The following is a 25,516-nucleotide window of genomic DNA, read 5'->3' on the forward strand; positions in this document are numbered from 1 at the left end:
TGTACACTTGTGAGAGAATGAGAGCGAGAATGACAGTGAAAAGAGTGAAAAGGCAAATAGTGTCTTATAGTTTTTATGAAAATTATTTTGCCCTCATGGACCCTCCAAAGGGGTCTTTGGGATCCTCAGGGATACCCAGACCACACTTAGAGAACGGCTGGCCTAGGAAAAGATTAGGGTTATTACAGCAGGACTGCAAAAAAGAGATAATATTCAGCTTTTGATTTCCAAAAATGGCAGTTATTGAGTCTCTATCCAGAAAAAAGTATTTAAAGTCAGACTTTGTTAAGAATGAAAACAGATATCTAAATCCCCAGAATTCTGTTTACATATTAAAAGAAAAACCTAAGGATCTGAACAAATTTTACTTTAAGTCACAGGTAGAAACAACTCAAGTCTGGATGTTAGCTACCTAGGGAAGCGATGAGAAGGTTGCGGTAAAGAGGAGGAGTCGGAGATTGCAGGAAGACAGAGTAGAGTCAAGGCCAGTTTCCCTGACCACTCTTAATGTGAGGGTTCAACCTCGAGGGGGATAACAATGATGAAGTTGAAAGGAAAGCAGAGTACAAAGGAAGACCAGGACCCTGCTACTGGAATTCAGGGAGGAGCCTATCTTTTGAGATGATAGCTATGTACAGGGGTTATCCTCACAGAACAAAAACAGAGCATGGAGGGTGTAACCTAGTATTCTCAAACTTCCCTTCATTTTCATGTGTGGCAAAGGGACTTAAGACCCCCTGTGCTGAATATCAACAGTAGCCAAGCCGAGGGCCGATGGATCTTCCAAGGGCTACTACTATGGTAGAAGGCAAATGAATTCCATGGTAGACGATGAACAGTGGACAATCCAAGTCAGAGGGCTGAATGGAAGAGGTGGAGCTTCAGAGGAATCCATTAAAACAGGATCAGATTCAAGGCAGGATCAAGTCAACCAGGGAAGACTGTGAGGCTCTGACTGAGCAAGGAGAAGAGATCAGGAGGTCTCCAGCTGCCAAATACCAGCAGGGCACTTAATACACAAGGGCCATCAATATGGCTGTGTAAGAACCTCAGAGCAGATACAAAGAAAGACCTCTTCTTCCAATTCCCTGAGGACATATAAGCCTATCCTTAGGCTCACCCAGTTGCCATTTTTGCTAGGAGAAGAGAAATGGGTTAATATCCAGAAAAACTGAAAATTTAACCAATAAATTAAAACCCTCAAGAGACCAAGATACATAATTTTAATTGAGAAGTTTAAATTCCATTTCTCCAATACCTGCCCAAGGCACAGAGCCTTGATTTTAGAAAACAAAGAGGTTATGTTTCCTGTGTATACCTATGTTATAATCTGTTAAAATTTTAATGCCAGTATTTATGATATTCCTTTTAAAGTGAGTCTTCTTTTATTTAAATATAATAAATCTCTTATTTAAATATAATAAATCTCTTATTTAAATGATCAATGATTCAGACTGTTCCTTTTATTTATGGCAAACCTATAAGAAGGTTTTGATGACCCACATGCTCTATAAGGCAGGACACAGGTAAACAATAAGTTCAGGAATTAATTCCTCAATAGCAAGGTATGAATCCCTTGAATCCCAAGGCCTCTTTTGAAATGCATGTCCTGTTTGGCCAGGGAAAATCTGTAGCAGCGAACTTTTACCTTGTTTTCACTTGGGCTAGGCATTATACACTGCAAAACTTTTGTTGGGATAAATTGTAAGGGAAAAGTTTACTGCAAGGGATGAAATTAACTTTGTGGAAAATTCAGGGCAAATGGGGGTCAGTTTGAGAACATCAGCTGGCTGAAGGAAAGACAGTAATGTCACCAGAGCCCTAGGAGGATGAGAGAGACCAAGAACAGTACAGATGAAGGGACCTCAAGATAGGTTTCACCCATTTCACAGCTGTACTTAAGGCCAGCATTTCCACCAGTATTCCCTTTCATTCTTCACTCTTGGATATTGACGTTAGGATGGGAGAGTAAAACAGAAATGAAAATGTTTTGGTGTTACTTCTTTGAAGAATACATCCTGAAATCACATATCTATGTTCACATCTCCCCTCAAGCCACAGCTTTTTTGAATAAATTAGTGAAGTTCAACAGTACTTCAACAAGTAAAAGTATGCTTTAAAGAATTTATACATATTTACTTTTGGATTTTCCAATTGTTGTAATGGGATGACTTGTATTCATGTCATTTTCAAATAAAATGTAAAATCTACTGAGATACCTGTTTGGATATATTTTCCAACATCTGACAACAATCACTTCCTCTTTCATTAAAAAAAAAATTCCTTACAGGCAGAGTTGGTGTTGATTAAGGAAATCTAATATTACTGAACTGAAAGAAACTAAGTTTCTAAAACCATATACGTAAAATAAACCTTTCTTCAAAAAGGAATTGTAAAAAACAAGTCTGTCTGTGAGTGTGTGTGTGTGTGTGTGTGTGTGTGAATATAAATGGAATGATGTCCATCGACAGACGAATGGATAAAGAAGATGTGGCACATATATACAATGGAATATTACTCAACCACAAAAAGAAACGAAATTGAGTTATTTGTAGCGAGGTGGATGGACCTAGAGTCTGTAATACAGAGTGAAGTACGTCAGAAAGAGAAAAATACTGTATGCTAACACATATATATGGAATCTAAGAAAAAAAAAAAGGTCATGAAGAACCTAGGGGCAAGACAGGAATAAAGACACAGACCTACTAGAGAATGGACTTGAGGATATGGGGAGGGGGAAGGGTAAGCTGGGACAAAGTGAGAGAGTGGCATGGACATATATACACTACCAAACGTAAGGCAGATAGCTAGTGGGAAGCAGCCGCATAGCACAGGCAGATCAGCTGGGTGCTTTGTGACCACCTAGAGGGGTGGGATAGGGAGAGTGGGAGGGAGACACAAGAGGAAGGAGATATGCGGATATATGTATACGTATAGCTGATTCACTTTGTTATAAAGCAGAAACTAACACACCATTGTAAAGCAATTATACTCCAATAAAGATGTTAAAAAATAAATTAATTAAATTAAAATAAAATTTAAAAAAAAGTGTTTTACACTTTAACTCCTCAACTTTTTTGAAAAACAGGTAGCAAATAATATTTACACAAAAACAGTTATATAGATTAATGGAACAGGATAGAAAGCCCAGATATAAACCCATGCACATATGGTCACCTTATCTTTGATAAAGAAGGCAAGAATATACAGTGGAGAAAAGAAAGCCTCTTCAATAAGTGATGCTGGGAAAACTGGACAGCTACATGTATAAGTATAAAACTAGAACACTCCCTAACACCATACACAAAAATAAACTCAAACTGGATTTAAGATCTAAATGTAAGGCCAGACACTATCAAACTCTTAGAGGAAAACATAGAATACTCTATGACATAAATCACAGCAAGATCTTTTTTGACCCACCTCCTAGAGAAATGGAAATCAAAACAAAAATAAACAAATGGGACCTAATGAAACTTAAAAGCTTTTGCACAGCAAAGGAAACCATAAACAAGACCAAAAGACAACCCTCAGAATGGGAGAAAAATATTTGCAAATGAAGCAACTGACAGAGGATTAATCTCCAAAATTTACACACAGTTCATGCAGCTCAATAACAAAAAAACAAACAACCCAATCCAAAAATGGGCAGAAGACCTAAATAGACATTTCTCCAAAGATATACAGATTGCCAACAAACACATGAAAGAATGCTCAACATCATTAATCATTAGAGAAATGCAAATCAAAACAACAATGAGATATCATCTCACACTGGTCAGAATGGCCATCATCAAAAAATCTACAAACAATAAATGCTGGAGAGGGTGTGGAGAAAAGGGAACCCTCTTGCACGTTTTTTGGGAATGTAAATTCATAAAATACTTTTAAAGGAAGGAAGTTTTATTACTTTTACCAACCACCAGGCATGCTTTACTCATTTGCAATTAGTATACTATATAAAAATGTAATTGCAAAAGCTGATTAGAAGTGTTTGAAAACTTGTTTAAAAAAAAAGGGAGGAATAAGAAAAAGAAATAAGAGGCATCCAAGTTAGAAAGAAAAAAGTAAAATTATCTCTGTTCATAGATGATATGATCTTATATGTAGAAAACGCTAAAGATTCTACCAAAAAAAAAAAACCTGTTCAGACTAATAAATGAATTCAGAAAAGTAGTAGGATACAAATTAACATGCAAAAATCAGCTGCATTTCTAAACACTTACAATGAAAAATCCACAAAGGAAATTAAGAAAACATTTCATTTACAATAGAATCAAAATGAATAAAATACTTAGGAATTAACTTAACCAAGGAGGTGAAAGACTTATATAATTAAAAACTATAAAACATTATTGGAAGAAATCATTAAGAAGACAAATAAAGGAAAACACATTGCATGTTCATGGACTGAAAGACAATATTGTTAAGATGTCAATACTACCCAAAGTGACCTATAGATTCAGAACAATCCTTACCAAAATCTCAATGGCACTTTTTACAGATATAGAAAAATCTGTCCTAAAATTCATATAGAATCTCAAGAGACCTCCTAAAATAGTCAAAACAATGTTGAAAAAGAACAAAGTTGGAGAACTCACACTTCCCGATTACTAAACATAATCCAAAGCTGTAGTAATCAAACCAGGATAGTACTACAGGGAACTCTCCTCAATGTTATGTGGCAACCTGGATGGGAGGGGAGTTTGGGGGAGAATGGATACATGTATATGTATGGCTGAGTCGCTTTGCTGCGCACCTGCAACTATCACAACATAATTGGCTATATTCCAATATAAAATAAAAAGTTAAAAACAAACCCAAAAAAACCCCAGTGAGGTACCAGCATAAATACAGACATATAGGTCAGTGAAAATAACAGAGAACCCAGAAATAAACCCTTGAGTATACAGTCAAATGAATTTTGACAAGGGTGATAAGCGGGGAAAAGACAAGTCCTTTTAATAAATGGTGCTATGGGACTTCCCTGGTGGTCCAGTGGTAAAGAATCTGCCTTCCATTGCAGGGGATATGGGTTCAATCCCTGGTCAGGGAACTAAGATCCCACATGCTGCAGGGCAACTAAGCCTGCATGCCCCAACTACTGAGCTTGAGCGCCTCAACAAGAGAGCCCGAGTGCCGCAAACTACAGAGCCCACACGCTCTGCAGCCTGAGCACCACAACTACAGAGAGAAAATCCCCATGCCACAACTAGAGAGAAGCCTGCGCACCGCAACAAAGACCTGACATAGCCAAAAAAATAAAATAAATATTAAAAAAAAATAAATGGTGCTAGGAAAACAGGATATACATGCAAGTAATGAAGTTGGAACCTTATCTAACACCATATATATAAATTAACTCAAAATGGTTCAAAGCTCTAAATGTAAGGGATAAAAGTATAAAACTCTCAAGAGAAAATACAGGGCAAAAGTTTCATGAAAGTGCATCTGGCAATGACCTTTTGGATAGGACACCAAAGGCACAAGGCCACAAAGGAACAACAGAAAAACTGGACTTCATGAAATTAAAAATTTTTTGCATACAAAGACACTATCAACAGAGTAAAAAGATATCCCATAGAATGAGAGAAAATATTTGTAAATCATGTATCTGATGAGGGAGCAATATTATGAACAGAGACTAACTAAAACTTAACAACACCAAAGAAACAACCCAATTGAAAAATGGGCACAGGACTTAAGTACACACTTCTCCAAAAAAGATATGCAAATAGCCAATAAGGACATGAAAAGGTGCTCAACATCACTAATCACCAGGAAAAATGCAAATCAGAACTACAAAGAGGGAATTCCCTGGCAGTCCAGTGGTTAGGACTCAGTGCTTTCACCGCTGGGGCCGGGTTCAATCCCTCAATCCCTGTTTGGGAACTAAGATCCAGAAAGCCACGTGGAGCAGCAAAAAACCAAAGAAACAGAACAAACCCACACTACAATGAGATATCACATTATACCTATTAGAATGACTACTATGAAAAAAAAGAAAATAACAAATATTGGCAAGTATGTGGAGAAACTGGAACCCTTGTACACTGTTGGTGGGAATGTAAAACGATAAAGTTTCTGTGATGGCCATTCCTCAAAAAATTAAACACAAAATTATCATATGATCCAGCAATTTCACTTCTGGATATATACCCAAAAGAACTGAAAGCAGGATCTCTAAGAGATGTTTGTACATGAAAGTTCACAGCAACATTATTCACAACAGCTAAAATGTGGAAGCTGAGCAAAATGTGGTTATATACAATTCAGCTTTAAAAAGGAAGAAAGTTGGGCTTCCCTGGTGGCGCAGTGGTTGAGAGTCCGCCTGCCGATGCAGGGGACACGGGTTCGTGCCCCGGTCTGGGAAGATCCCACATGCCGCGGAGCGACTAGGCCTGTGAGCCATGGCCGCTGAGCCTGCGCGTCCGGAGCCTGTGCTCCGCAACGGGAGAGGCCACAATGGTGAGAGGCCCGTGTACCGCACAAAAAAAAAAAAAAAAAAAAAAAAGGTCACAATGGAAATTTTACATTACGTGTATTTTACCACATTAAAAAAAACTGGAAAAAAATGAGAAGGAAGAAAATTTAAGCATTTAACCTGCCTGTCTCAACTGTACTTCGGGTGACTAAAAAGATAATAATAGATGTTCCTTTTGTTTGTCTGTTTTAAATAGAAAATTCCAGCTGATAATATATGTTGAGGAGTGATAGATTTAGGGTGCTATGATTTTGTAAATCCTTTTGAAATAGTGGACTTGACAATGATCATCAACAGCTGCTTAAATCTAATCACTGGCTTAGAGGAAATACAGGGGACAGAGTCACATATTAACATCACGGGGACACTATCAGCAAAATCCACACTTTGAGAAATTCTTTAAGACAGGTGTTTTTTCTTCGTATGTATGTACATCATTTAGCTCCTAATTTGATAGAAACAATTAGGAGAGAATTGGGGCATTTTGAATAGTGAGTAAGTATTTGCTATTAAGAGAATATTGTTAAATTTTTTAATGTTTGGAAATGATCGTGAGGTTGTTAAAAATAAAAAAGTCTGTATCATTTAGAGATACAGATTGAAATATTTATAAATGAAATGATACAATGCTTGGGAATTCCTATAAAATTATCGGGGTGGGAGGAGGGCTCATGGGTGGTTATACAGATGAAACAAGATTGGCCATATACTGATTATTGTTGAAGCTGGGTAATGATTAAATGTGCGTATATCATACTATTCTGCCTACTTTTCTATATTTAAAATTTTCCATAATAAAACTTTTTTGAAGTCTTTGAAATTCTTTAACACATAAGGTAAATATTTTTCTTACAATTAAATTTACAGCATTTATTAGTCAATAATCCAAATTTTGATGTGGTTAACAAACAGCAAAAAACAATAACTAAAGACTTATTTATTGCATCCAGTACTTTTTACATTTTTCCGATATCACTAACTTCCTTATAACCTTTTAACATTTTGGTCTTAATGTTCAATTCAATAACAAATGACTACTAGGAAAACAGTAAAAATCTCATCATTCTTTGGCAGCCTAAAAGAAATACTTTAAATTTATGTGCAACTCACCTGCTGTAAAATCTTCAGTTAGATCAATGAATGCATGAGAATGTGGAATCCGCATTTTACTTTTAATGGTCAATGCAGGATGCCATGATAAATTCCTAAAAGAAAAATTTTTTTCTTAAGGCAAACATCAAATGAGCACTGTTTTAAAACAAAAATATCTGCATGCAAGATATTTTAAAAACGCACTTATTCTTAGCTCTGTCACATACTCTAAAATTCACTCTTTCAGAGTGTACAATTTAGTGGTTTTTGTATATTCACAGTGTGCAGCCATCACCACTATCTAATTTCACATTTTCATCACCTCAAAATGAAACTCTGTATTCATTAGTAACTTCTCATTCTCCCCACCATCAAGCCTCTGGCAAACACTAATTTGCTTTCTGGCTCTATGGATTTCCCTATTTTGGACGTTTCATATATATGGAATCATATAACATGTGGCCTTTTGTGCCTGGTTTCTTTCACTTGGAATAATATTTTCAGGTTCATCCATGCTGTAGCATGTGTCACTACTTCAGTCTTTTTTATCCCTGAATAATATTTAATTACATGGCTATATTTTTTGTAAATCTTTTTCAACTGTTGATGGACATTTGACTTGTTTCCACTTTTGGCTATTACAATTAAATGCTGTTATGAATAATCATGTACAAGTTTTTATGTGGACATATACATATGTTTTTTGTTTTGTTTTGTTTTATTTGCAGTACGCGGGCCTCTCACTGTTGTGGCCTCTCCCGTTGCGGAGCACAGGCTCCTGATGCGCAGGCTCAGCAGCCATGGCTCACGGGGCCAGTCGCTTCGCGGCATGTGGGATCTTCCCAGACCGGGGCACAAACCCGTGTCCCCTGCATCGGCAGGCGGACTCTCAACCACTGTGCCACCAGGGAAGCCCCTACATATGTTTTTGATTCTTCTGGGTATATACCTAGGAGTAGAATTGCTGGGTCACATGGTAACTCTATACTTGACTTTCTAAAGAACTGTCAAACTGTTTTCCAAAGTGGTTTCATCATCAGACATTCTCACTAGCAATGTATGGGTATTTCAATACTTTAATTCCATTATGAACACTTACTACTGTCCCTTTGTTTTATTATAGCTACTTACTGAAGGGTTCTTGTGGTTTTGATTTATATTTTCCTGATGTCTAACGATGTTGAGCATGTTTTCATGTGCTTGTTGGCTACCTGTATATCTTTAGAGAAATGTCTACTCAAATTCTTTGCCTATTTTTCTTTTTTTTTTTTGCAGTACGCGGGCCTCTCACTGTTGTGGTCTCTCCTGTTGCAGAGCACAGGCTCCGGACGTGCAGGCTCACCGGCCATGGCTCATGGGCCCAGCTGCTCCGCGGCATGTGGGATCTTCCCGGACCGGGGCACAAACCCGCGTCCCCAGCATCGGAAGGCGGACTCTCAACCACTGTGCCACCAGGGAAGCCCCCTTTGCCTATTTTTAAATTGGGTTATTTATTGCTTTGAGTAATAAGAGTTCTTTATATAGACTAGATCCTAGATCTTTAACTGATGCACTATTTGCAATATTTTCTCCCACTCTGTACAGTCTTTTCAGTTTCTGGATAGTGTCCTGTGCTATGTAGAAGCTTTTAATTTGACAAATCCAGTTCTAATTTTTTTGTGTTGCTTTTTTCTTTTGGTGTCAGATCTAAGAACCCATTTCCAAATCCAAAGTTATGAAAATTTACCCCATGCTTTCTTCTAAGACTTTTATGTTTTAGCTCTTATATTTATATCTTTAATTCTTTAAGTGTAGGAAAAATAACTTAATATTATCATGGGTGATATTTTCCCGACACTGTGGAGAATGATTATCTTTTATAAATATTAATTCCAAAGTTTTCAGCCATGAAAAAGAATGAATTTATACCCCTATCTCATACCATATACCAAAAATTAACTCAGATGTCTCAAACTGCTAAAAGAAATAGAACTCTTGTATACTGCTGATGGGAATATAAAATGGTGCATTAGCTATGGAAAACAGTTTGGAAATTCTTCCAAAAGCCAAACAATGAATTGCCATATGACTCTGCATTTCTATACCTAGATGTATACCAATAAGAATTGAAAAACACACCGTTTGCAGATGACATGATACTATACATAGAGAATCCTAAAAACTCTACCAGAAACCTACTAGAGTTAATCAATGAATTTGGTAAAGTAGCAGGATACAAAATTAATGCACAGAAGTCTCTTGCATTGATATACACTAATGATGAAAAACCTGAAAGAGAAGTTAAGGAAACACTCCCATTTACCATTACAACAAAAAGAATAAAATACCTAGAAATAAACCTAGGAGACAAAAGACCTGTATGCAGAAAACTATGACACTGATGAAAGAAATTAAAGATGATACAAACAGGTGGAGATATATACCATGTTCTTGGATTGGAAGAATCAACATTGTGAAAATGACTATACTACCCAAAGCAATCTACAGATTCAATGCAATCCCTATCAAACTACCAATGGCATTTTTCACAGAACTAGAACAAAAAATTTCACAGGAGATAAACCCACACACATATGGTCACCTTATCTTTGATAAAGGAGGCAAGAATATACAATGGAGAAAAGACACCCTCTTCAGTAAGTGGTGCTGGGAAAACTGGACAGCTACATGTAAAAGGATGACATTAGAACGTTCCCTAACACCATACACAAAAATAGACTCAAAATGGATTAGAGAACTAAATGTAAGACCGGACACTATAAAACTCTTGGAAAGGGGCTTCCCTGGTGGCGCAGTGGTTGACAGTCTGCCTGCCGATGCAGGGGACACGGGTTCGTGCCCCAGGCCGGCAAGATCCCAGGCCGGGAAGATCCCACAGAGCAGCTGGGCCCGTGAGCCGTGGCCGCTGAGCCTGTGCGTCCCGAGCCTGTGCTCCGCAATGGGAGAGGCCCGTGTACCGCAAAAACAAACAAACAAACAAACAAAAAACTCTTGGAGGAAAACATAGGAAGAACACTCTTTGATATAAATCATAGCAAGATCTTTTTTGACCCACCTCTTAGAGTAATGGAAACAAAAATAAACAAATGGGACCTAATGAAACATAAGCTTTTGCACAGCAAAGGAAACTATAAACAAGACAAAAAGCCAACCCTCAGAATGGGAGAAAATATTTGCAAATGAAGCAAATGACAAAGGATTAATCTCCAAAATATACAAGCAGCTCATGCATCTCAATATCAAAAAGACAAACAACCCAATCCAAAAATGGTCAGGAGACCTAAATAGACATTTCTCCAAAGAAGATATACAGATTACCAACAAACACATGAAAGGATGCTCAACATCACTAATCATTAGAGAAATGGAAATCAAAACTACAATGCATTATCACCTCACACCAGTCCGAATAGCCATCATCAAAAAATCTACAAACAATAAATGCTGGAGAGGGTGTGGAGAAAAGGGAACCCTCTTGCACTGTTGGTGGGAATGTAAATTGATACAGCCACTATGGAGAACAGTTCGGAGGCTCCTTATAAAACTAAAAATAGAGGTACCAGATGACTCAGCAATCCCACTACTGGGCATATACCTTGAGAAAAACATAATTCAAAAAGAGACAGGTACCACAACGTTCACTGCTGCACTATTTACAATAGCCAGGACATGGAAGCAACCTAAGTGTCCTCTGACAGATGAATGGATAAAGAAGATGTGGAACATATATGCAATGGAATATTACTCAGCCATAAAAAGAAAAGAAATTGAGTTGTTTGTAGTGAGGTGGATGGACCTAGAGTCTGTCATACAGAGTGAAGTAAGTCAGAAAGGGAAAAACAAATACCATATGCCAACGCATATATAGGAAATCTTAAAAAAAAAAAAAAAGGTTCTAATGAATCCAGGGGCAGGACAGGAATAAAGACACAGATGTAGAGAATGGACTTGAGGACATGGGGAGGGGGAAGGGTAAGCTGGGACAAAATGAGACAGTAGCATTGACATATATATACACTACCAAATGTAAAATAGATAGCTAGGGGGAAGCAACTGCACTGCATGGGGAGATCAGCTGGGTGCTTTGTGACTACCAGAGGGGTAGGATAGGGAGGGTGGGAGGGAGACGCAAAAGGGAGGGCATATGGGGATATATGTATATGTATAGCTGATGCACTTTGTTATACAGCAGAAACTAATACAACATTGTAAAGCAATTATACTCCAACAAAGATGTTAAAAAAAAAAAGAATTGAAAACAGTATTCAAACGAATACTGGTACATGAATGCTCTTAGCAGCAGTATTCACAATAACCCAAATATCTACCAATGGATGAATGAATAAACAAAATGTCATATACCCATACAATGAAAATATTATTCAGTCATAAAATAACTGGAGTACCGATACATGATACAATATGGATGAATCTTTAAAATATTATTCTATGTGAAAGAAGCCAGACTCAAAAAGTCACATCTTGTATGATTTCATTTATATGAAATACCCATAATAGGAAAATCCTAGAGACAGAAAGAAGATTAGTGGCTACCAAGTGCAGGGGTAGAGGGGAAAGGGAGAGTGACTGCTTAATGGGTATAGGGTTTCCTTTCGGAGAGATGAAAAGTCACTGGAACTAGGTGATGGTTGCACAATGTTGTAAATGTTCTAAATCTCACTAAAGTGTACACAATGATGGTTAATTTTAATAATGTTATGCAAATTTTATCTCACTAAAAAAACCAACAGTACTAAGTTTTCACACATCCTTCATTTAGTTACTCCTAATGTTAACATCTAATATAACCATAGTGCATTTGTCAAAATCAGGAAGGTCATACTGGTAAACTATTAGGAACTACAGAAAGAAGAGCAAGTTTAAATAAAATCATCTCCCCACAATTCCTCACTAGTGAAGAACACTCCAGTGTCAAAGGCATTCCTATTTATCAAGGCCCTACTTAAATCAGCTTCCTCCAAAAGGCCTTTACTCCTCTCTCACTGTTTCACCATTATACTTTTCTCTAGTAATAGCACTTTAGTTTGCATTATAGTTACTTGAGGAACTGTTTCTCTGAGAGTGTATCCTAGGTATACTGACTCATAGATATTTGTATCTACAATGCCTAACCAGGACCTGGCTCCCAAATACTGGCTGAACTGAATCGTAGTCTTAAGTAGCATCTCCTATTCTTCTCTACTTCTAATTAGAATTTGCTATTTTTTTCACAGTATTATGTTCCAGTCCAATATGGAAGCATAGATATGTCATCTCCAAAGAGCAATTAAAGGCTAATTAAGTCTAAGTTAATTGTCAACACAGTATCCAATTGAGTAGACAGCAAACAAGGTTCACCTGTGAATTTAGTTTTGCAGTGTTTGGAAAGTGGGAAGAAACAATTGACTCATTTGTTATTAGTAGGTGGATTCTGGAAAAAAGAATAAGCATTCAACAGGAGAAAATTTTCTCTATGCAAAGGGTTCTACAAACAGTAACTTCTTCCCAGTAACCTTCTTCTACATTCTTTTTAGCACATATTGGGCCTCATCTATAACCTAAACAAGACACTAAAAACCAAACCAAGCAGTATTCCTACAACTTGATTGTATTACTTTAACTAAAACCCCATAATATAGGGTTATGATAATAAGAAAATATTAATATACATTGAAAAGTTATATTTAGCATTTGTTGTATGGTAATTCAATACCAAGCATTCATGTCATGTTTTTCTTTCATACTACACAAGGTCAGAAATGCTTAAAATAATTTCAATTAAGTCCAATTTAATAATCATTGGTTCACTTCTCTTTAAGATATGCCATTTATTCATCAGTTCTTTAAATTCTAAGCATTAAAGTATTTTTAATTACATACAAAATAATCAGGCTCAGGCTAGAGATCCTACGACAAGTTTGACATAAAGTCATTTCAGAAGAGTTTCGCATGTTCCCAACAAATTTGTAATTATATGCTGAAAATGAATTAAAAAAACACAAACTTTTACACAGTTGAGCTCCATGAGGTTAATCGTGTGGCTGTCTTTAATTACTATGCTAGTAGTTACTGATCTAATTTCCCATATTTTTTTACAGGTTTGCTTTGAAACAAGTTATAGCTAGAATTTTGGAAAACCTCAACTAACTTGTGACATTTTGTCTTAGGAGCTATTTAACAAAACGTACATTTCAAATGAAGAATCTAGAACAGCGATAAAGCAAAAGTCATAAAGTAGCAGACTATGGGTCAAATTCAGCATAAAATGTGTTTTATTTGACCTACACATTGTTTAAAAAAGTTTGAATTCAGAGGTAAAACAAATTAAAAATCAGATTTCAAATAAAAATCAGGATTTCCAACTTCTCTTGAAATATCAGAAGGTCTGGCAAGCAACTGGCCCTGTTCACACAGAGCTAGAGTCTCCAGGCAGGTCAACTCTGAAGCTTCCCAAAGTGTTCACTCACTTTGTTTTCCTTCTGGGCCCCATCGGACACTTTAGTTTGCAACTCATAATAAAATATTAATTGTAATATTGCTACCTGGAACATTTCAAATCAATATTCAAGTTCTTCATAGTATTTTAAGTTTTACACTTGTTGCCTATACTCTGATATTTTACAGTAATATCTCTTAAAAGGCAGTTAGCAGATTCTTATAGTTTATTTTATATACAGTGTCTATTTACCATTCTGATGACTACCAAAGGTGGGCGGAGAAAGAGCTTTTGATTCTTTCATGGTACATTTTAAGATGACTGACAACTTAAGTTGCCTAAGATAATTAAATTGTTTAAAAACTTAAATAGGTGAAAATAAAATTCATTTCTCCTGCCTTTAATGTTGCTCTTTATACACAACATAGTTTTTCAGTAAGAAGCAGACACCATATTTTTCAAGCAACTATACCCATATAAACTATAATTTCCTTAACTCCATTCGAATGCCAAGGTCACAGATGTTAACTGCTCTGATGACAAAAGAAGAAACAGCAGAGATGAAAAAGTGGGCAGTTCTGAGTCATGTTGAATCTGTTGACATTTCTTGACCTCTGTAGAAAATTCCAATTACTAGTTTGTCCCCAACAGGAAACATAATTATGTCAAGGTGTTCTAATTTGTAGGCATCATCATCTTTAATCTCAAAGAACAGCATTTATCAAAGGATGAATTTAAATGTAATTAATGTCAACTGTAGCTTTTAGTTGCCTATTACGGTAACTGCTCTTAGAAATGACTGCTAATCCACTCACTTTTCAATGATCAGCCTACAATGAGTTGTCATATATTTAAGATACCCAGGTAAGGGACTTCCCTGGTGGTGCAGTGGTTAAGAATCCACCTGCCAATGCTGGGGACAAGGGTTCAATCCCTGGTCTGGCAAGATCCCACATGCCATGGACCAACTAAGCCTGTGCGCCACAACCACTGAGCCTGCGCTCTAGAGCCCGTGAGCCACAACCACTGAGCCCGTGTGCCACAACTACTGAAGCCCAGGTATCTGGAGCCTGTGCTTCGTGACAAGAGAAGCCACCACATTGAGAAGCCTGCACACTGCAATGAAGAGTAGCCCCCGCTCGACACAACTAGAGAAAGCTCGCGCACGGCAACGAAGACCCAACGCAGCCAAAAATAATTGATTAATTAATTAATTTAAAAAACAACAACAACAACAACATTCATGTAATACAACTGAACTATTAAAAAAAAAAAAAGATACCCAGGTAAAAGCAGTTACTAGGAGATAGGTCTAGCGTGAAGATGGGTCTAGCATGCTTCTCTAAGCCGCCTAGTCCAGTGGTCTTGAAAACTTTTGTTCCAATAGACTCTTAAAAGAATTTACAAAAACTATCTCTTAATACCTAGAAGTTCATTTCTAAGAAAGTAATATAAATATTTTCAACGTTTTAAATAGCTACAAAAGCATGTAATCTTTAAACCTATTAGAATTACTGGTTTTTTTTTTCTTTTTTTGCGGTATGTGGGCCTCTCACTGTTGTGGCCTCTCCCGTTGTGGAGCACAGGCTCCGGACGCACAGGCTCAGTGGCCATGGCTCATGGGCCCAGCCGCTCCGCGGCATGTGGGATCTTCCCAGACCAGGGCATGAACCCATGTCCCCTGCATTGGCAGGCAGACTCTCAACCACTGCGCCACCAGGGAAGCCCCTAATTACTGATATTTTAAAATAAAATGATTACTCTAATTAATGGAACAGAATAGGGAGCCCAGAAATAAACCCACACACTTATAGTCAATCTATGACAGTGGAGGCAACAATATACAATGGAGAAAAGACAGTCTCTTCAATAAGTGGTGCTGGGAAAACTGAACAGCTACACGTAAAACAATGAAATCAGAACATACTCTAACACCATATACAAAAATAAACTCTAAATGGATTACAGACCTAAATGTAAGACTAGATACTATAAAACTCCTAGAGGAAAACATAGGCAGAGCACTCTTTGACATAAATTGCAGCAATATTCTTTTGGATCCATTTCCTAAAGCAAAGGAAATAAAAGCAAAAAATAAACAAATGAGATGTAATTAAAACTTAAGAGCTTTTGCACAGCAAAGGAAACCACTGACAAAATGAAAAGACAACCTACTGAATTGAAGAAAATATTTGCAAATGATATGACTGATAAGGGATTAATATCCAACATATACGAACAGCTCATATAAATAACTCAACATCAAAAAAACAACCAACACAATTAAAAAATGGGCAGAAGAACTGAATAGACATTTTTCCAAAGAGAAAATGCAGATGGCCAACAGGCACATGGAAAGATGCTAAACCTGGCTAATTATCAGGGAAATGTAAATCAAAACCATAATGAGATATGACCTCATATCTGTCAGAATGGCTATCATCAAAAAGAACACAAATAACAAATGTTGGTGAGGATGTAGATCGTACACTGTTGGTAGGAATGTATATTGGTATAGCCACTGTGGAAAACAGTATGGAGGTTTCTCAAATAATAAAAACAGAGCTACCATATGATCCAGCAATTGCACTCCTAGGTATATATATCTAAAACAAAAACACTAATTCAGAAAGATATGTTCATAGCAGCGTTATTTATGAAAGCCAAGATATGCAAGCAACCTAAGTATCTAACAGCAGATGAATAAAAAAGATGTGATATATATATGTGTGTGTGTAATACACACACACACACACACACATATATACATACACACAATGGAATATTACTTGGCCATAAAAAAGAATGAAATTTTGCCATCTGCAGCAACATGGATGGACTTGAAGGGCATTATGCTAGGTGAAATAAGTCAGACAGAGAAAGATAAAAACTATATGATATCACTTGTATATGGAATCTAAAAAAAACAACAAACTAGTGAATATAACATAAAGGAAGCAGGCTCAAAGATATAATACAGAACAAACTAGTGGTTACCAGTGGGAGAGGGAAGGAGGAGGGGCAATATAGGGGCAGGGGAGTAAGAGGTACAAACTATTAAACAAGGATATATTGTACAACACAGGGAATAGAGCCAATATTTTACAATAACTATAAATGGCATATAAACCTTAAAAGCTGTAAATCACTATATTGTCCACCTGTCACCTTTATAATATTTTATAGCAACTATACTTCAATAAAAAAATTAAAATGATTACTCTTAAAAATGTATTCAGTAGAATATAGATACCATACTGATTATTATCCACCATCATCCACATACACCCACAAACCACATAAAAAAGCTCTTCTTCTCTTTATCCTTGGACTTGTACTTCTATTCTATTTCTGTTATAGAACTTTATCATGATGTAAAATGTTTTTATATCTGGTCTTTTTATGTCTCCAAAGAAATGTATATCTTCAAATTGGTATTTAAATTGGCTTTATGCATCCAGGTGTTTTAAAAAAAAATCTCTTTGAGGTTGAGTTTTTTTTTTTTTTGAGGTCGAGTTATTTTAACTACTACTGTACACCTGATGAAAAAGCTTTGACAGCTTATTAAATCAAAGGTAAAATTTCATTGGAAATGCATTTTTTTGAAGAAATGAATGGAGCTTTAAAATATATTAGTTTACTTACCTTTAGACTAGCATGACACTGCTAGAATGAAACAGGATTCAGTGTCAAGTCTACTCCTTTTCTTCATCTTTATAGATACAGATGCTAAGAAATCTTGTTCATATATGTTCATTAAAATCTCCATGGAAATTTAATATTAATATTAATTTTTAGGTATGATAAATACATTGTAATTATGTATTTTAAAAACATCCTTATTTTTTAGAGATATATACTTAAATATTTATGGATTAAAAATGTCTGGGGAGGGAGTTAGAGAGAGAAATGAAGGAAAAGTTGTGAATGAAATAAGACTGGCCAAGAGTTGCTAACTGTAGCTGCATGACAGGTGTATTATATGCAAATTCATTGTCCTATTTGCTCTACCTTTGCATATGTTTAAATTTTTCCATAATGAAAGTTAAAAAAAAAAGAATTTAGAGCTGCTGATTTAGCTCATTCAATTTATGTAAAATGCCTGGTATATAATCCAATTAGCAAAGCCAGTCCTCACTGTCAAACCAATCTCCAAATGAAAGCTATTTTCTGTCAGAAAGAGTTTGACCTCATTTTTTCAATTCAAATAAATTTGTTAACATGTGTTTCAAGGAACATTACAAAAAGTACTGAGAAAAGTACAGATTATATATTGTAGGAAAGATTACTAAAAGCAGTCAAAATTAAGGTAATTTTGATAAAATTGATTTATCTATTTTCATAAAATAAGTTATAAAGACAAGATAGTAAAGCAACATGCTGTTTCTCTTTAGTGAACTTAAAGCATTGCAATGTAAAGTACAGCTAAAATAATTTATAATACAATAAGTATGATAAAAGACATAACAGTCCATTAAATGTATGTGAATACTGACTCTGGTATCTGGCTTTCGGAGTAAATAAAAACAGATTACAAAAATGAGAAATCACACAATTTCTTTCTTATTTCTTTAGACATACCAAAGTTTTCCCTATGACTTTAATAAATGAGAAAGGTATATACTACAAAAAATTATTTGGCTCAGGAGCCAGCATGTAAATTTATTTTCTATTAATAGGAGAAAGAAAATAGTAAACATTTCATAAGACAAGATAAAATATTTGACTTTAAATGGAATTTTCTTGATATGATTTGATAAAGTAGGTATTAGCTACATTACAGAAAAATGCATACCAAATATAAAAGAAATTATGTAAAGGTTTTATCCATAGGTTTGGTAGTCCTTGAGAACATTCTGGTCACATGTGAAACAATCACTGGCATGATCCAAAACTACATAGGCATGAAAAGTACCTTCCTTCCATTTAATTACGTGTCTTAGGGATAGAGTACTAAGAAGAGCTAAAAGGTCTGCTTTGCTGAATTTGGTGTTTCTTACGGATGCTCTGTGCTGTGCTCTCCCAGGACCCTCTCTCAATAATTACAGATTCTTTGACAGTAGTCAGGGAATGCAGGAGGCAAAGTCATTAAACAAAAACTGTCATTACTCCCACAACCCCACTCTAGCACATCTGAATTTAGAACATATCAATGTGGATCAAAATGCTTTTTGCTACCAAGCTTCATCTGAAGAAAAATAGGAAGAAGAAATAGGAGAAGAGGAAGAACTGGAAATTCTATTAGTTTAGTATACCTGTGTTTCGTGCTGTACGGGTTTTTACTCCCCAGGAAACGTATAATTAGTGAGATTTAGGACGGGTAAAGAACATGGCATTCTTATATGAAGGAGGAGAAAGTTATAGTGAAAATAGGTACGTTTTCAGGCTCATCAATTTTAGGTAGGAGTACCTATGAAACCTGAGGATCTAGTTGCTTAAATGATCTGTGTTTGCATATTCCTTTGCAAGTCTTTACCTATGGTAAAGTAAATAAACACAGCCTACCATGCTGTGTATCCAAAGATGACCACATTATTTCCCATCCCACATGCTCTTTTACATTTCAGTTAAGCCACGCTCACATCTAGAGGTAGAGTACATAATCCTCAAATTCCCTAGAATATTAGCTAATTCTTTGAATAGAATGCCACAGAAGTGATGCTGTTTAACTGCCAGGACCAAGCCTTAAAGAGATCTCCAGCTTCTGTCTATACTCTTGTATTGCTTCTTCTTGGAAAACAACCACTATGCTATGAGGAAGTCTAAGTTAACCATGTTGGAGCACCACCAAAGGCCCTCTGTGACTATAACAATGGTAATGGCTATACAGAGTTGAAGGCAGGAACAAAGGCTTTACAATTTGGAAGACCAAGATTCAAATCCCAGATCTACCATTTATTTACATTGCAAGCTTACAGTGGTCACTTAACCTTTGAATTAGCTGGCTCCTTGACAGCGCCTCTTGAACTACACAGCTACCTGTTGTGGGAAAAATATGAGACAACTGATGGAAACTGCCAACCCCAGAGTTACTAAGTAGATATTTTAAAAAGCAAATAGGCTTGTTTAAGATTCTCTTTCATCTCATCCTTCCCCATCCAACCCTGAGCCTCACAGAGGACAATAAGCTGTGCAATCCTCAGTTATGCCTCTTCAGGAGGGGCATGGTGAGGAGTACAACACATGAGAGAAGAGTGGGAAAAGAAGCATGGCTGAAGAACAGAGTTACATTGGTAAATACTTGATGGGTTATTCACTCACTCTTGGGCCTCTATTAGAATTCAAAGGTATGGGTCAGACCAGATAAATCTTAAGGACCTCTTAGAAATAGCACCTTATGTTCATAAGAGAAAATGTGGCAATTTCTTTCAGCCATATCCTTACTTTGTCCAAATGTTCCTACCTCCACAGGGTGTGCAACAGTGATATTACACCTGAGAGACGGCCCTAGCAGCACTGGCTCCTAGGGCAGGAAGACAGAAGAGTAGGCAGTCTGAGGAGAAGCATAGGCCCCCATCTCTACTCAGGACTACTATGGAACTCAGGAACTCATGCAGCTCAGAGCCTAGGCCTCCAGACTGTTAAAAATCAAGTATTTGTAGGGCATTTTCAATAGAATATACATTTTTAAAACATACAATAGGACTCTAATGAAAGAGAACTTAACCTGTATTTTCAGGAATTATAAATTATTTTGATTCATTTTACCCTAAATTGAAATGATAATATAGACCAAGCTTACTCAAAGTCTGCTCTATACACATAGCTTCTCTAACTGTGCTTGTTTGTTTTTCTTTTTCTAATTTTTATTGTGGTAAAATATATATAACATAGAAGTTACCATCTTAACCATTTTTAAGTGTACAGTTCATTGGTATTCTATGCTTGTCTTTTTGGTTTTTTTTTTTTTTTGTGGTACGCGGGCCTCTCACTGTTGTGGCCTCTCCCGCTGTGGAGCACAGGCTCAGGACGCGCAGGCTCAGTGGCCATGGCTCACGGGCCTAGCCACTCCGCGGCATGTGGGATCTTCCCAGACCAGGGCCCGAACCCGTGTCCCCTGCATCAGCAGGCAGACTCTCAACCAGTGCGCCACCAGAGAAGCCCTCTATGCTTGTTTTAAAATGGACTTTTTTCAATACATGCAAATCGTAATAAAATAAAACAAAATGGTTTCCTCTCAAAGAAGGAAACAAAATTTTGATATATGCTAATAGAAATATGTTGAATTCAAAACACTTTTAAATATCATCAATATTAATGATGAACAATTACCGTTGAACTTACTTGCACAAAAACTCAAAAGAAGCTCTCTTTCTAAATGATTACTACAAAGAAAACATATCTAAAAAATTGTAAGATTTAACTAAAAGCAAAGTGAGTAAATTTTGAGAATAACCTCTTAAATTCACTTAGAAACAATCAAAAGTTCACTTACATACAACACTGCCAACCAGAACATAAAACAAAGCAGTATAATAAATCACCAGGGAATCAAGCGTCATTTAATTGACTCCCCAAAAGCTTCTGGTGGGACTCCAGGAAATAAAAGTATGGATCCTTGAATAACAAGTCACTTGAAATAATCACAGCATATACAATTCTAAGTTATCTGCTAAAGCTTTCACTATTTCTGTGGCTTAATTTTGAAAAGAAAAGGTTTAGGCGAGAAACGAGAGAATCAATGAATTTATCTCCAATAGCAAAGTTTCTTTAGGAAAAGAGAAAAGTTATAAAACTGATGCTCTGTTTCTATGGAAATACCAATAAAAAACTTATTTCTTAAGTCCTAATAGATTCCTTTAAACAACAATGCTCAAAATACAAATGGTGTATAAGGTGAGAAAGGGAGGGGCTTGCTAGGGGAATTCTAAGAAAATATGAATCATCTCAAAGCTACCTTTTTCTGTTAAGACTATGAGTACTAATGCTGACTATAAAGTTAAAAGCTGTCCTGATGATTATTTGGTTTTCTTTTGTGTTATAAATCTCTTAATTTTCATATTTTTTCTAAATAGATTTAAATGACAAATATCATTATTTCATTAAGATAAATATTTGCAAAATTTTCTGTAATGCACCAGCAAACAAACAAATCAGCAGTAAAAATGAAGGGTGATTTAATAAATCAGTCATTGGTTATAATGTAAGAAGATTACATAGAAGAACAGGAATTTATTCCTTCTGAATTGAGATTAAATACCTATATTTAAATAGAAGATAGTTTTTTCTGCTAATGGAGGAAAAATATCCACTCACATAAATAAGTTAAAAATGGCTGCTTTCAGTGCCATCAATATTCCATTCAAAATATTCATGCAAATGTTTGTGAAGTAAATGGAGTATGGCAAAAGTGCTTGTTTGTCACATACCTGGATTAATATTCCCAGGTATACAACTTCGGCCTGACCCAGTAATGTGTTTGAACTCAGTATATGAGTCACAGAAAATATGAACAGACCAACATTACATTTGGCTTTGATTAACATTACAGGTACAAGTGTTTTCACGTCAATACTAAAAACAATATCCTGAATGCTTATGCAACATCAGTTTCAAATACCCTTTTACAGAAAATGCTCATTAACGATAACCTCATCACTGCAAAAGCTGCTCTAACACTTAATAGCTAGGTGTTATTTCTAAGTAATGTGGCACATTATTACATCATTTCAAGTCATTATAAAGTGAGGTGGAGGCGCAAACTGAATCCTCACCTTTGTACATTTAACACACTTCAATTATCTCTGGCACCTCAGCAGAGGTTTAGCACCCTTCCTGTCCCTATCAGATAACCCCCACAGTACCAATTGAAAGGGATTCTTCTACCTATCACTGTTTCCAGCTTAGGCTGACCATCTGCACCCTTACTCCAGCCAAACTGATGTTAGTTTTACCTGTGGGCAATCTCCTGTTTCCATGCCTGTATTGGGCCACTTATAGCCATGGGCTTTCCCGCACAATCCCATGGGAGCATTTAGCATTCTATTTAAAGACCATTGCAAAATTTCCCATAAAATTAAGGTGCTAGCCAAATTTAATTAAATTTAAGATAACCTTGGGTCTGGCATAAATGAGCATAATAGTTAAGTTGCAAAAGTTGGTTAGATTCCTTAATAGATAAGACTGGGCTGCCAATCATTAGTCATGCAAATGGTCCAAAATGTCAATACTAATGGCTTTTTCACTTATACATCTAATCATATATCTGTAACATAAAATTGATATGGCAAAATACATTTTTCTTATTTTAGTAACATATTAATGCTTGTCCCCATAGAGACATATTCAGCTTTCTGTTGTCTGAATAATAACGCAAGCAATAGTCATCCTAACAATGTTCTTGACAAAAATTCTTTTCTGTCAATTTTTATAACTTCATTTTAAAAGTTGTCAGGACAAAGGTAACAGGATAAATCTTGGATACAAACTTGTTACCTATAATATGGTTAGCTACTATTGTTTAATCTGTAACTGAAGTTTAAATGAGAAATATAAAATAGTAGAGAATTACTCCAGTATACTATAGTATGCCAGAGAATAATGTATAAAAAATAAAAGTGAATATATCTTTAGGCAGAATAAGTTTTTTTTTTTTTTTTTTTGCGGTACGCAGGCCTCTCACTGTTGTGGTCTCTCCCGCTGCGGAGCACAGGCTCCGGACGCGCAGGCTCAGTGGCCATGGCTCACGGGCCTAGCCGCTCCACGGCATGTGGGATCTTCCCGGACCGGGGCACGAACCCGTGTCCCCTGCATCAGGAGGCGGACTCTCAACCAGTGTGCCACCAGGGAAGCCCCAGAATAAGTTTTTAAAGAAGCATCAGAGGAAAAAAAATCTAACATAGAATTCAGAACAAATAAATAAGCTATGACATTATCACACAATATCTAGTAGTTTTTACTTTTTCAATTATCTACAACAGCTGTTTCATAAGTCTAAATTTCCAAAGGTCAAACCACATCACATTAAAAATATTCCAAGTATTTCTTTCACTAAAATGGAGATTACCATGAAATAAACAAGGCCAGAAGTCACCATCACATTCTCAATCACATGTCTACCCAAGACAAACAAGCAGGGCTTGCTATGGTAGGAGTCACCTGTGCCTTCCCCTAGCCCACCCACACTCAGTTCCTCCCAGACATAGCCGCAAAGGCAAAGCAAGATCTCCATCCAGCTGGTCTCTAAAGCAGGGTTCTCTTCCAGGTATTTCTCAAAGTTTGAGGAAAAAACAGGTTTCTCATTAAAGATTCACAGCAAGTCTTTCAAAGGTCACTATGACTAGCATAAAAATACTCATATTCTTTATGGAAAACTTTTAAGAAAAAGTGACAGGAAATGTAACAGTTTCACCTCAGAATAGCTCACATTTTGATAATTTACTTGTCTTTGTGCCTGTGCATCACATTTCAGAAACTAATCATAAAAATACATTACGTCTCCAAAACACAGAGGGAAAATTCATTAGATTTATAGTGCCTGGGAAGACAGATTGATAAAGGTGGTTCTCTGCACTTGCTGGAAAGTCAAAAAAATAAATAAATGTGTTCTGTACTCTTAAAATGTTTGCCTTATCAAATACAGAAAAAATTAACCAAGTTGAAGGTATCTCATGAAAAGTATCTTGCTATCATGAATTCTTGTGTTAGGAAGGCAGTTCTATTTAAAGCTAGAGGAATTATAATGGAGATCTTTGAAATGCAAGATTCCAGGCAGTTTTCCCTAAGAATGGCATTCTTGGATAATAAGAGAATCCTAGCATACAAACGGATCAAGGATAGAGTATATATGGAAAAGTCTCCAGAGCTTAGAGAAGGAATGTTTATATTTTCAGGCAATTATTAATTGCTCATTGAACAGAAGGAACAAGGCTTATCAAGGAAAATCTGGGAGCTAACATGACTAAGGTAGAGAATTCAATCAAGACAGCAGCTATACATACTATTTAAATTAAATCTTTCCATTTCTAAAAACATCCAATGAACCAATATTTAAATGGGGACTTGCAAAGTTTGTATCTCTAATTTCCAGAGGGATAAAAGGATTAAACTGGCTCTACACAGAAACCAGTCGCAGATCAAATCCATAGTGTTTGAGAAAGCTTATATGTTGACCAAATGTCCTTTTAAAAATCTTAAACAAGGATTTCCAATGAGCTGGGGTTTTTTCCCCCAATGGTTAAAGCAATCCGTTCACATAGATACACAGTCCCTCCAACAACAACATGTACAATTAATTACATGGATATAATAATATTTACTCACCCTCCTAATAGTATTTGTGGCTGGTTGGATTCATTTGTGATACCAAATATATCAGGAATTAAATCGGCATTGAAGCTAAAAAGAAAACATTAAAAACATTAAGCAGCCATTTTATTAAATTCTCACTTCTAATTTAGTTTAAAAAGAAAAACAAACTTTGGGGAGGTGTGGTAGACATACAACAGTCAGTATCTGTTGCAATCAATGGAATGTCAGATGTGACGTGTTTCACTCTGAGGCCA

At 36.2% G+C, this 25,516-nt stretch overlaps 1 protein-coding gene across 1 annotated transcript in view; it reads right to left on the reverse strand.

Annotated features, from left to right (window-relative positions):
* The window catches only part of ITFG1 (integrin alpha FG-GAP repeat containing 1), a 236,301-nt gene that overhangs the window by 200,998 nt on the left and 9,787 nt on the right, over positions 1–25,516 (reverse strand). The window contains exons 5-6 of the mRNA XM_082676237.1: positions 25,275–25,349; positions 7,595–7,689 (exon numbers count right to left, since the gene is read on the reverse strand). Coding sequence (XP_082532363.1) covers positions 7,595–7,689; positions 25,275–25,349 — 170 coding nt within the window. The remainder of the gene's footprint in view (positions 1–7,594; positions 7,690–25,274; positions 25,350–25,516) is intronic.

The sequence above is a fragment of the Grampus griseus genome (genome assembly GCF_964374135.1).
Source record: "Grampus griseus genome assembly, chromosome: 19".
Lineage (NCBI taxonomy): Eukaryota > Metazoa > Chordata > Mammalia > Artiodactyla > Delphinidae > Grampus > Grampus griseus.